Here is a 14,071-nt window from a genome sequence, read left to right as displayed (position 1 = left end):
CTAAATGATAGACAACAAAGGTAGATAAAAGTATTTTATTCATAATTTATTAATTGAAATGTGTCAGCTTTTTGAAATGTGCATCTGTGATATTTTGCCTGTAAATTTCAATTCCTTCCTCCATATTAGCATATTCATTTGCATATGTATATATGCAAATGATATGCTAATATGCTCCGCCCATTCTTTGCCCCCCCCCAAATGAAACAGTCAAACTACGCCTATGACTTATGTACTTATCCTTGCCGTGTTGAGAGGTCCTTTGAGAGAGAGGGAAAGGGAGAGATACTACTGGATTGCTCAGGTATTAATCACTAATAAGCTCTACAGCCTTCCGGATTATTATCCGGTCCTGGACTGTGCCCAAATTCGAATCAGAAGGACTGTGAGGAGCGAGTAGGTAAAAGGGACTAAAAATGAGAATCTGATTGTGGTGACCCAGGTCATTCTGGGGAAGGACTGAGCTGGTCCGCGAGACCCGGGTTGCACAAAATAAAAGAGTTCAAGTGGGATTTGAACCTGGGTCCTTTGATTTACAGTCCACTGCACTAACCACTAGGCTGCCCCTCTGCTTTGCATGGATGTCTGTGTAGCCATTTTCAAAGAAAGTTGCCATATAAACGTTCATGTCCCTTGTTTTCACCCATTGATAATTTGAATGTTCCAGTTTCTAAAATCACTGTTCATGCTGGACATCTCCAGCACACGGAGATATTTTTGAACAGGAAATCTTCTTTTAAACTTAAATCTTTATTAAACTCTTAAAGAAAATACAAGCAGAGAACCATATCGAGTGCATACACATATAGTTGAGTCACATTATTAAAAGAAATAAGTGCACAATAGGGTCCAAACAAATCCAATGACCAAGCCTTAAATAGTCAAAGGAAATCTTCACCTACCTTCTTGTTTGAAAATACATGCGAGATGGATGTCCATTTGGGACATTCTGACTAAGACGTCCTTTTGAAAATATCCCTCCACATGTCATCAGCATAACAATGAACATTAACTCCCAAAATCTTTGAATAATATTTAACAAAATGGCTTTAAAAATATAAGGGGTAACACTGGGGTACCCCACAGTCCAAAGAGGTGGTTTTCTTCAATGTGTCTGAGGAAGATGTTCCAACAAAAGAATGACCTTTCGAAAATGAACTGAACCATTTTAATGCTAACCCACCTATACCTATGGACACTAAGAGGCGCATTTGAAAATACACCTCTAAATAACTTTATAGGTTTGAGTGCTTTGAAAATGAGCCCCTAAACATTCAAGAAACCATTTATGATTGATCAAGTCAAAGGCCAAAGGTATTGCCAGAATAACCTGTGTGCCACAAACGTTGTTCAGTAAAGGGGTCTTTTACAAAGGCACGCTAGCGTTTTTAGCATGTGCTAAATGCTAGACAACACCCATACATTCCTATGGATGTCTCTAGCATTTAGAGCATGCTTATTTTTAGCATGTGCTAAAAACGCTAGCACGTCTTTGTAAAAGAACCCCTAAGGATGGCAAAATTGTATCTCTACGATGGCCCATCGGAAAACCCAACTGGCAAGGCTGAAGTACTTTATTGTGTTCTATAAAGTTGACCGTTGTTTACACACTACTTTTTCCAAAACCTTTGACACAAAACAAATTCAAAATAGTTTATAATTTGATGGAACAAGAGGATTAAGACTTGCTGCTTTTAAAACTGGTTGCACCACTGCATGCTTCCAGTAAGTATGGTAGTGAACCCTCAGAAGGCTTTGATTTATCATGGCAAAGGTCCATGATGGGAAACAGTAGTCCATGGTGATGGGACGGGATCAAGTAAACCACAAGTTATGCTCATAGATATCAAAACTGTAGACAAAGATGTGAAAGAATATGGTTGAAATCAATGCTGTCCCATCCGCTAAACTGTTACATGTCTTCAAGTCCTTGCCATCAGACTTAGCAAGGGATGTTTTAAGAAAAGACACTTTAGTGACAAAATTATTATAGAACCCATCAAACCAAAAATAATACAAAAAATTTCTGAGCCAGGTCATTACAGTTCCTGATAATCTCACAATAATAAGATGTTTTGCCTGCTTTATTCGGCAATTATAATACTTTTGTTGTTCACGACACCACATTCATAATGCAGGTATATGATCTTTATACCATTGGCGTTCCACATGCCTCAGTTGTCTTTAATTTAATAATTTAATGCCATTATGGTACCACGGGTACCATCTAGCATTACAATAGATCTTCGTTTGAATAGGAGCAATCCAATCCAACTTCTTACCCAATTCTTTTTTTTCTAACTATGTCCTTGGTTTTCTTAAAGCATACTGAGGAAATCATCATCACATTAGTACTGAAAATAAGAGCTAAGAACCTTCCCTTTTTTTCCCCACCCAAACTCTGCCCTCGTAGCCATCCACATTTTAAGCTGCTTTATTACTACTACTACTACTACTACTACTACTACTACTACTACTACTATTTAGCATTTCTATAGCGCTACAAGGCATACGCAGTGCTGCACAAACATAGAAGAAAGACAGTCCCTGCTCAAAGAGGTTACAATCTAATAGACAAAAAATAAAGTAAGCAAATCAAATCAATTAATGTTAACGGGAAGGAAGAGAGAAGGGTAGGTGGAGGCGAGTGGTTACAAGTGGTTACGAGTCAAAAGCAATGTTAAAGAGGTGGGCTTTCAGTCTAGATTTAAAGGTGGCCAAGGATGGGGCAAGACGTAGGGGCTCAGGAAGTTTATTCCAGGCGTAGGGTGCAGCGAGACAGAAGGCGCGAAGTCTGGAGTTGGCAGTAGTGGAGAAGGGAACAGATAAGAAACACTCGAAGTTCAACTCTTAAACCCTTTGAAAATTGTTACTATGTAATATCCATAACCAGCAGAAGGAAAGACACTCATTCATACAGGATGTTCTCTCTCGTTCTTCTCAGGGGTAATGTCTCAAAATGGGTTACTTTTGTGCATACCATAACAGGAATGATCCTCACTCATACGTCGAGTCATGTAGGGTATGATCTCAATCTCTCAAATTTACTGCTACCACTCACCGTAGCACTTGCTTTGTGCCAAAGACAGCTTTTTTATGGAGCTCATACGATGTAACATGTACATAATGTCTGGAAAAAAAAGGACCATCAACATTTTTCCAAATAAACCAAAAATGTCCTACAGCAGCAGAAACTTCTGCCTAAAATTCAAGACATTTCTACTTTTCAACAGGTTGGAGTTCCAGCACTTCGAGCTCTTAATTAGTGAAACCCCAGAATTCATTGAGCCAACAGCTCAGTGGTGTCAAAGACTGAATTTCTTGCTACTTGAAGATTTCTCTCTCCATGCAATTCACTGAGTAATCTTCTCTTTGTGCAGACCCTTCAGATCCAGCACAGAGCACACAGTGAGATACTGGACCTTCGCATGGGGACAACATACTCGCTGCAAATCCGAACAAAACCAAATGGGGAAAAATTCCAAGGATTGTGGAGCACATGGACAGACAACATGCAAGTGACTGTGCCAGCCAGGACAGACAACAAGCAAGTAACTGTGCCAGCCAATACTGGTGAGTGTGTACTTGGGAGTCTAATAAAAACATAAGAACTGCCAGATTGGGTCAAACCAATGGTACATCTAGCCCAGTATCTTGTTTCCAACAGTGGTCAAGCCAGGTCACAAGGACCTGGCACAAACCCAAATTGTAGCAACATTCCATGCTACCAATCCCAGGGCAAGCAGTTGCTTCCCCATGTCTGTCTCAATAGGAGACTATGGACTTTTCCTCCAGGAACTTGTCCAACCCTTTTTTAAACCCAGATATGCTAACTGCTGTTACCACATCCTCCAGCAAAGAGTTCCAAAGCTTAACTATTTGAGTGAAAAAATCTTTCTTCCCATTTGTTTTAAAAGTATTTCTATGTAACTTCCTTGAGTGTTCCCAAGTCATTGTACTTTTGGAATGAGTAAAAAATTGATTTACTTCTATTCACTCTACACCACTCTGGATTTTGTAGACCTCAATCATATCTCCCCTCATCAGTCTGTTTTCCAAGCTGAAGAGCCCTAACCTCTTTAGCCTTTCCTCATACGAGAGGAGTTCCATCCCCTTTATCATTTTGGTCACTCTTCTTTGAGCCTTTTCTAATTTCAAAATATATCTTTTTTGAGATACAGCGACCAGAACTGAATGCAATACTCAAGGTGCAGTTGCACCATGAAGCGATACAGAGACATTATAGTATTTCGGTCTTGTTCACTATCCCTTTTCTAATAATTCCTAGCATCGTGTTTGCTTTTTTGACTGCCACCACCACAGAACACAGAGTAAAAGATTTCAGCGTATTATCTAGATCATTTTCTTGAGTGCTGACCCCCAAGGTGGACCCTAGCATCAGATAACTATGGTTCGGATTATTCTTTCCAATGTGCATCACCTTGCATTTGTCAACATTAAATTTCATCTGCAATTTGGTTGCCCAGTCTTCCAATTTCCTAAGGTCTTCCTGCAGTTTTTCACAGTCCACATGTGTTTTAACAACCTTGAATAGTTTTCTGTCATCTGCAAATTTAATCACCTCACTCATCATTCCGACTTCCTTTTGTGCCATCTGCAAATTTAATCACCTCACTTGTCATTCCGATTTCCATATCATTTATAAATATGTTAAATAGCACCAGTCCCAGTAGAGATCCCTGTGGCACTCCACTGTTCACTCTCCTCCATTGAGAGAAATGACCATTTAACCCTACCCTCTGTTTTCTGTCCAATTCCTAATCCACACCAGTACCTTGCCTCCTATCCCATTTTCTCAGGAGACTCTCATGAGGAACTTTATCAAAAGCTTTCTGAAAATCTAGATACACTACATCAACCAGCTCACCTTTATCCACATGTTTATTCACTCCTTCAAAGAAATGGCTCAGCCCATGCTGACTCTGTTCCATTAAACCATGTTTATCTATGTGTTCAATAATTTTATTCTTTATAATAGTTTCTACTATTTTGCCCACAACTAACATCAGGCTTACCATTCTGTAATTTCCCGGATCACCCCTGGAACTCGTTTTAAAAATCGGCATCACATTGGCCACCCTCCAATCTTCAGGTATGATTTTAACAACAGGTTACATAATACTAACAGCAGATCAGCAATTTCATGCTTGAGTTCTTTGAGTACCCTTGGATTTATGCCATCTGGTCCAGGTGATTTACTACTCTTTAATTTGTCAATTTGTCTCAGTACATCTTCCAGGTTCACTGAGATTTCTTTCAGTTGCTCTGCATCATCACCCTTATTTCCGATACAGGCAGATTTCATACATCTTCATCTATAAAGACCGAACCCAGACCTGGAAGGATGGGTCATTTGGGGAGGAGGTATTTTCGCAGCCACAGCCATGATCCTGTTCCCTGATGCACCCCCGACCCTCTGTGCAGGGTATTCGAGGCTCCCACACCTCTCTCTCCATGGGAGGCCACATATAGAGGATCCCTGGCAGCTCCAGCTTTTCAGCCCAGCTACACTCTCCACATTCTGATGCTGGCTGGAGCTGGGTTCCCTAGGTGTGCGTGCACCATGTCCCCTCATTTTAAGTTCCAGCTGCCCTGACACTCCTGGATGATGTCACCTGAATGGACTATTTCTAGCAGACGATTTCCCTTTGCCCTTGTCTTCGCAATGGGTCGCCACAATGTCTTGTCTTCAGTTCGGTCCTACCCAGCCTCAGCATCTTGTCTCCAGTTCAGCCCAGTTCCTGCCTCATTGTCTTGACTCCAGCCCAGAGTTTTGTCTCCAGTTCAGTCCAGTTCCTGCCTCGGCATCTTCTCTCTAGTCCAGTCCAGTTCCTGCCTCAGCCTCTTGTCTCCAAGTCCCATCCAGTTCCTTCCTCAGCATCTTGTCTCCTGTTCAGCCCAGTTCCTGCCTCATTGCCTTGTCATAAGTACATAAGTAATGCCACACTGGGAAAAGACCATCGAGCCCAGCATCCTGTCCACAACAGCGGCCAATCCAGGCCAAGGGCACCTGGCGAGCTTCCCAAACGTACAAACATTCTACACATGTTATTCCTGGAATTGTGGATTTTTCCCAAGTCCATTTAGTAGTGGTTTATGGACTTGTCCTTTAGGAAACTGTCTAACCCCTTTTTAAACTCTGCTAAGCTAACCGCCTTCACCGTGTTCTCCGGCAACGACTTCCACAGTTTAATTATGCATTGGGTGAAGAAAATTTTTCTTCGATTTGTTTTAAATTTACTACACTGTAGTTTCACCGCATGCCCCCTAGGCCTAGTATTTTTGGAAAGTGTGAACAGATGCTTCACATCCACCTGTTCCACTCCACTTATTATTTTATATACCTCTATCATGTCACCCCTCAGCCGTCTCTTCTCCAAGCTGAAAAGCCCTAGCCTCCTTAGTCTTTCTTCATAGGGAAGTCATCCCATCCCCGCTATCATTTTAGTCGCCCTTCGCTGCACCTTTTCCAATTCTACTATATCTTTCTTGAGATGCGGCGACCAGAATTGAACACAATACTCAAGGTGCGGTCGCATCATGGAGCGATACAACGGCATTATAACATCCTCACACCTGTTTTCCATACCTTTCCTAATAATACCCAACATTCTATTCGCTTTCCTAGCCGCAGCAGCACACTGAGCAGAAGGTTTCAGTGTATTATCGACGACGACACCCAGATCCCTTTCTTGGTCCATAACTCCTAACGTGGAACCTTGCATGACGTAGCTATAATTCGGGTTCTTTTTTCCCCACATGCATCACCTTGCACTTGCTCACATTAAACGTCATCTGCCATTTAGCGCCCAGCCTCCCAGTCTCGTAAAGTCCTTCTGTAATTTTTCACAATCCTGTTGCGAGTTAACAACTTTGAATAACTTTGTGTCATCAGCAAAAATAATTACCTCGCTAGTTACTCCCATCTCTAAATCATTTATAAATATATTAAAACACAGCGGTCCTAGCACAGACCCCTGAGGAACCCCACTAACTACCCTTCTCCATTGTGAATACTGCCCATTTAACCCCACTCTCTGTTTCCTATCCTTCAACCAGTTTTTAATCCACAATAAGACATTTCCTCCTGTCCCATGACCCTCCAATTTCCTCTGTAGCCTTTCATGAGGTACCTTGTCAAACGACTTTTGAAAATCCAGATACACAATATCAACCGACTCCCCTTTGTCCACATGTTTGTTCACTCCTTCAAAGAATTGAAGTAAATTGGTCAGGCAAGATTTCCCCACACAAAAGCCGTGCTGACTCGGTCTTAGTAATCCATGTCCTTGGATGTGCTCTGTAATTTTGTTTTTGATAATAGCCTCTACCATTTTCCCCGGCACCGACGTCAGACTCACCAGTCTACAATTTCCCGGATCTCCCCTGGAACCTTTTTTAAAAATCTGCATTATATTGGCCACCCTCCAATCTTCCGGTACCACGCTCGATTTTAAGGATAAATTGCATATCACTAACAGTAGCTCCACAAGCTCATTTTTCAGTTCTTTTTTTTTTTTTTAATTTCTTTATTGCAACATGAAGACAAATACAAGCATCTGCTGCCACCCTGCAGCTCAACGTCACTCTGTACATTACAACAAAAACATTGCAGATTATGCACCTACAAACGTATGCTTTGGTCCTCATGTGTTTTTCCCCCCCCCCCTTATTAACCCCTTCCCTTATAAATGAAACTCCCCCCTCCCTCTATCCCCCTACCCCGTTTACCCTCCCTCCTCCTCCCCTATCTGGCTATCCATTACTTTGTAAATCAGGGTCTGGTGCCAAGAGGAGGTCCCGCGCTCTCCCCCATATATCTTTGTACTGGTGATTGCTGAGCACTGTTGTAAATTTTAGTGTCATATGCACCCATTGGGCCATTTCCTTCATATAAGCCTTCCACCGATCCAAAGATGGGGGCGAAGTATCAACCCAAGCTTGTAAAATGCATTTCTTCACTAATAATGCAGCCAACAGAACAAACTTACATTGAGCTGCACCCAGTCCTTGCTATCTAAGAGACTCCCCACAGCCCATCAGAATAGCTGAATACTTCCACTCCATTTCGCGCTGCAGCGTCTTTTCAATTACTTCCAGCGCACCTACCCATAGCTTATGCAGGCTCGGGCACTCCATAAATGAGTGCAAAAAGGCTCCCACACTCTTCCCACATTTATTGCAAGCATCATCCTCCCACATCCCCATGATCTTGCCTCTCTCTTTAGTGATGTGTACCCTATATAAAATCCTATATTGTATGTCCTGTAGGGCTGCATTTGGGGTAATCTTGCCTAATCTCCCAAAGACTGCGCCCAGTCGTTTCACAGATATCTCCTCGCCTGTGTCCCTATTCCAAATCTCTGCTAACTGCTGGATATGTTGCGCATCCTGGGATTCCCGGATTAATTGGCACCATTGTGACAGTCTATTGAGTTTTGGCGGAATTTGCAAAAACGTTTTGTCTAACTGCGTGAAATACACCCGTTCCCGACTCCTGCGTTCCACACTCAGCACATAATCTCTAATTTGAAGGTATGCAAAAAACTGCGAGCCAGGTAGTTGTAATTCATCCCTAACTTTGGCAAACGTTGGGAAAGCCTCCTCTCCCGATTTCCTAAATTGCCCTATGAATCTACAGCCCTTTTCGCGCCATTCACTAAATACTGATATTCCTTGACCCGCCGGGAAGGCCATGTTGCCCGTTAGTGGCAGGAATGGGCTAGCTCCTCGTACTGTACCACCATGCCCTCTCCACCATCTCCAGGCCAGCTGCAGCGCTGCCACGTATGGGTTGTTCACTATCTTTTTGGCTCCTTTCACTGCCCACGACTCTAATACTGTGAACGGATCATTCTGGCCACACCAACTCTCCCAGAAACCCATAGTGGCATAGAAACCCTCTCCCGACTGCAGTTCATGAATCCACCGCAGTAACGCTGCCACATTATATGTCCTTAAATCTGGTAACTTTAGACCTCCCTGTTTGCGAGTATGAGTGAGTTTCACAAAGGAGATCCGTGGACGTTTCGCCCGCCAAATAAAGGTACTTATCACACTCCTACACAGACTATCCTCCTTCCTCCGTACCCATAGAGGAAGCATTTGTAAGGGGTATATTAATTTAGGCAGCATTACCATCTTAACCAAAGCAATCCGGCCCATAAAATTTATAGGCAAGTCTTTCCACTTGCCGCAAAGTAGTTTTACTTCCTCCACTCGATCCGTCACATTCTTCTTATATATTCATCTCTGATCCGCGCTTAAGAACACTCCTAAATATTTGATGCCCTTTTGGGCCCACATCAAAGGGAACGCCACGTGTGTCCTACATGTACAGGGATCGCTGATGGGCAACGCTTCTGATTTCCCAAAATTAATACTAAGCCCTGAAAATTCCCCGTATTCCTTAATAATATCCATCACCAGAGGTAGCGTCTGAGACGCCTGATCCAACATCAAAAGCATGTCGTCGGCAAACAAATTTATTCTATATTCTGCACCCCCTACTCGTAATCCTGTTAATCTAGGTTCTTGCCGTATTCTAGCCGCCAGGGGTTCCAGTGTCAGGATGAAAAGTAACGGCGACAACGGGCACCCCTGCCGGATACCACCCTGTAAGGGGAAAGCATCCGTAAGGGAGTCATTTATGATAATTTGCGCGGTTGGATTGCTATATAAAGCTCTGATCCATTGTAAGAACTCTCCCTGAATACCAAAGCACCTCAGGACCCAAAATAAATACTCCCACACTACTTTGTCGAATGCTTTCTCAGCATCCAGGCTGGCCAGTATAGCATCTCCTGCTCTCCCCCTACCTTCAAGTAACACTCGACTTACTTTCAAGATATTGGCCGACGCGTATCTTCCCTTAACAAAACCCATCTGGTCGGGGTGAACTAGACAGGGAACCACTTGACTCAGTCGATCCGCCAACGCCGCCGCCAGCAACTTGAGATCTTGGTTAAGTAGCAAAATGGGTCTATAAGACCCAACCTGCTCCCTATCTTTCCCTGGCTTAGGGATAACGGTGATATGGGCATGGTTCAGTACAGGTCCCATGTCGCCCGTTTCCTTCACCTCGTTACACATTTGAATAAGGGGTTCAATAAGCAGATCCTGCAAAATCTTATAAAATTCTGTCCCTAGGCCATCTGGCCAGCTGCGAGCGCTTAATTACGCGTTGCATCTCTTTCCCTTGTAGTGGTGCGTCCAGCATCTCTTTCTGACTTTCAGTTAGTGAGGGCAGGTTCACATTCCTAAGGAACTCTGTACACTTTTCCTCTGAAAAAGGGCCCGCTTTATAAAGTGCTGTGTAATAGCGCACAAATTCCCTTTCTGCTGCCATTTGGTCTGTTGTTGCCTTTCCCCCCATTCCTCAAATCTTACCTATATATTGCTTCCCTGATCTCTGCCTCACCAAAGCCGCTAGGAGCTTGCCTGTTTTATTCCCCCATTGGTGCAGCTTATAGTTGTATAGCTTAATATTGTATAATGCTCCTGCATCCAATATATCTTGCATTGCCTTCCTACACTCTGCATATGTCTGTCTATTATGTTCTGTGGGAGAGACGATGAGAGCTCTGCGGGCATCCCGCAACCTCCCGGACACTTCTGTAATTTGAGAGCTCCGCCGCTTATTCTGTGAGGCAACATAAGAAATAATTTTGCCTCGGAGTACAGCCTTCGCAGCCTCCCAGTAAATTCTCGGGTTTACCGACTGGGCATCATTCTCAGCGACGTAATCCATCCAGCTCTGCCTCAGGTAAGTTTTAAATTCTCTACTCTGGTACAGAGCTGGATTCATGCACCATCTTGCCGGTCTCTTCCTCTCCCCCCACCGCATTTCAGCCCACACTGGGGCGTGGTCAGAAACATCGGGCTCTCCAATTCCAGTCTGTTCTACTATCAAGCTGACTGAGTGGGACACAAGCAGGTAGTCAAGACGCGAGTGGACTCCATGCGGGTGTGAAAAAAAGGTATAATCATGCTCTTCTAAGTGTTGGAGGCGCCAAATATCCACCATCCCCAATTCATTCATAAGTAAATTCACCCCTCTTTCTTCATGCCCCCGCCCCACCTTCTTTGGGGGTTTACAGTCTATAGAGGGGTCACTTGTGACATTAAAGTCCCCTCCTACAATAAGGTGATATTCATCAGAGGCTACCAATTTAGCTATCAAAGCGGTGAAGAACTTATGAGAATAAACATTTGGTGCGTAAACACTACACAGTCCCACTTTGATACCTTGCAAGGATCCTGTCACTATTACAAAGCGCCCTTCCGGGTCTTGATACAGCTTATGCATACTAAATGCAATTGTTTTCCGTATTAGTATGGCTACTCCCCTTTGCCTACCATTGTATGCTGCAAAAAATATGTCTCCCACCCAATCTCTCTTCATCTTAAGATGCTCCACTTTACTTAAATGTGTTTCCTGTATCAGAGCCACATCGGCCTTTTGCCTCTTGAGTGCCTGCAGTACTTTTGCCCTCTTTATTGGTGAGTGCACCCCATCTACATTTAATGACACGACTTTCAAATTAGTCATTCAGCCCACCTGTTGATAATATCTAAACTCACCAATACTCTGTATATCTCTGTCCGGAGGCCCCCCAGCTAGGCCTCCAGTCCAGACTTGTTGTTTAACATCTATTTGTAAAGTTATGGAGCCTCCACCCCTGTCAGTCATGGCCTTCCAGTCCCCTAATATGCTGTTACGTGTGGAATTAATAGCCAGAACCTTCCCCTCTCCCCCATCCCTGTCGCTATCTTCCCCTTTACTCCCCCCCTTCCCACCCTCCCTTCCCTCACCAACCATTGCATTCCAACTTCCCAACACACACACTCCCATCCATACAATCCTTAACCAATACATCCCTTCCCCCTACCACTAACTCCCCCGCACTCACAACCCCCATTTCCCCTAAAAGATCGCGCTCTCCCGTTCTTTATTCCTATCGCCCCTTCCCTTCAGCCCTAGTCTCCCCTTCCCCTGCAACATCTTAAACCACAAAAACAAGAACAGTAAGGAGTGCCAACATTTTGCTGACACCCACCAACAAATATGCCCCAAAGATAACCTTCAAACCCACTTCAACTTTATACCAAGTCCCACAGGAAAAACTTATCTTCCAGCAACATCTGGCTCTCTCGCTCTGGAACCACTATATTCAAATTGTCCTCTTCTGCCAGGTCTGTTGGTCACTACCAGTGCTTCTTCAACTTGGTATTAGTCTCTTCCTTCCATCTTCCGTGGACTATCACCTCACTGGTGCTCCCATGACCTGGTCAGTTTCCTCAATTATAGGAACAACAACGTAGACACCAACCACTGGTCGCTTATTCCCACTGGTCTGGTTAATCCAACGATTCGGGCCCTCACAATCCTAATGTCACAGTTTGGGCGGTCCTTAATACCCACAATTTCTCATGAATATCTCTGCACTATTCTGGGCCAGTCGTAAGCTTCTTTTCCCACGCACTGTCCTTATAATCCAACAGATCGCATTGTCGCAAGTAAGGTATCATAACTGGTCTATTTTGCAAAAATCTGCTGCAAATCCCTTATATGCGTTCCACATATGCTGCAAGCTCTTTGGGGTCAGTAAAAAACAGTACCTTATTGTCAGCCATGATCCGCACTTTAGCCGGGAAAAGTAGAGCAAATTTCACCCCTTTCTCAAACAGTCGCTTGCAATGCTGTCCCATTTTCCTCCTCTGTTCTGAAACCACAGCAGAGTAGTCTTGAAACAGCAAGATTTTACTTCCGTTATATTCCAGCGCTGCTTTCTTCCTGTATGCCATTAATATTTTCTCTTTATCGGCATAGTTTAAAAGTTTTGCTATAACTGTCCTGGGGCGGCTCTCCCCCTCTCTACGCGCCCCGATCCGGTGAACTCTTTCAACCTGCAAGGGCTTCACGGGGCACTGTAATCCCAGCAGTTCTGGGAGCCATTCCTCCATGATCCTCCACAAGTCTTTATCCTGCACCGACTCAGGAAGCCCCACTATTCGGACGTTATTTCTTCGACTCCGATTCTCCAGGTCGTCAATCTGCTGCTCCAGGCGCTCACACTTTCGCTCCAACCCGTCTAATCGGGCGTCTGCTGCCTCCGCTCTGTCCTCTTGCCTGGAAATCCTCTCTTCTGCCTGCTGGAGTCTGGCGCTTTGTCTTTCTACTGCCTCCCGAATTTGCTCCACTGAGGACTGGAACTTGGACAGCTTATCTTCTAATATAGCCGTCACCTGGTGTATAAGTTCCTGAAATACTTCTGTGGGCTGACTCGCTTCCCCCGTGACTTCTTTAACCACCGCCATGTTAGCTTTCACGTTGGGCACGCGGGACTTCTTAGGCCTCTGAGACTTCACGGGCATTCCCCGCTCTCTCTGCCGTGTTCTCCTCCTCACAGCCTCGTATACCGGGCGCAGATCATCCACCGTTCCCCCGCCTAACTTGTAGGTATTGAGACGGGAGTTTAGCTGATTAATTTCAAAGATAAAGGGAATCGGGAGCGGAGCCAGGTTATCGGACGTCCGCTCAGCTCCCTTGCATCACGTGACCCCCTCATTTTTCAGTTCTATCAGTACTCTAGGATTAATATCATCCGGTCCAGGTGATTTGCTACTCTTCAGTTTGCTGAACTGCCCCATTACGTCCTCCAGGTTTACCGTGAAGTCAGTAAATTTCTCCGACTCATCCGCTTGAAATACCATTTCCGACACCGGTATCCCACCCAAATCTTCCTCGGTGAAGACCGAAGCAAAGAATTTGTTCAATCTCTCCACTACGCCTCCAGCCCAGAGTTTTGTCTCCAGTTCAGCCCAGTTCCTGCCTCAGCACTTTGTCTCCAGTTCAGTCCAGTTCCTGCTTCTGCATCTTCTCTCTAGTCCAGTCCAGTTCCTGCCTCAGCCTCTTGTCTCCAAGTCCCATCCAGTTCCTTCCTCAGCATCTTGTCTCCTGTTCAGCCCAGTTCCTGCCTCAGCACTTTGTCTCCAGTTCAGCCCAGGTGCTTTCTCAGCATCTTGTCTCCAGTCCAGCCCAGTTCCT

The 14,071-nt window shown here is 44.4% G+C and overlaps 1 protein-coding gene across 1 annotated transcript in view; it reads left to right on the top strand.

The window, feature by feature from the left end:
* The window catches only part of MPL (MPL proto-oncogene, thrombopoietin receptor), a 31,263-nt gene extending 25,854 nt beyond the window's left edge, over nt 1-5,409 (top strand). Inside the window, exons 6-7 of the mRNA XM_030205545.1 lie at nt 3,381-3,573; nt 5,282-5,409. Coding sequence (XP_030061405.1) covers nt 3,381-3,573; nt 5,282-5,409 — 321 coding nt within the window. The remainder of the gene's footprint in view (nt 1-3,380; nt 3,574-5,281) is intronic.
* The last annotated feature ends 8,662 nt before the right edge of the window (nt 5,410-14,071 follow it).

This window comes from Microcaecilia unicolor, chromosome 6 (assembly GCF_901765095.1).
Source record: "Microcaecilia unicolor chromosome 6, aMicUni1.1, whole genome shotgun sequence".
Lineage (NCBI taxonomy): Eukaryota > Metazoa > Chordata > Amphibia > Gymnophiona > Siphonopidae > Microcaecilia > Microcaecilia unicolor.
Note: the sequence above shows the minus strand (reverse complement) of the source record. Positions and strands in the feature narration are given on the sequence as shown.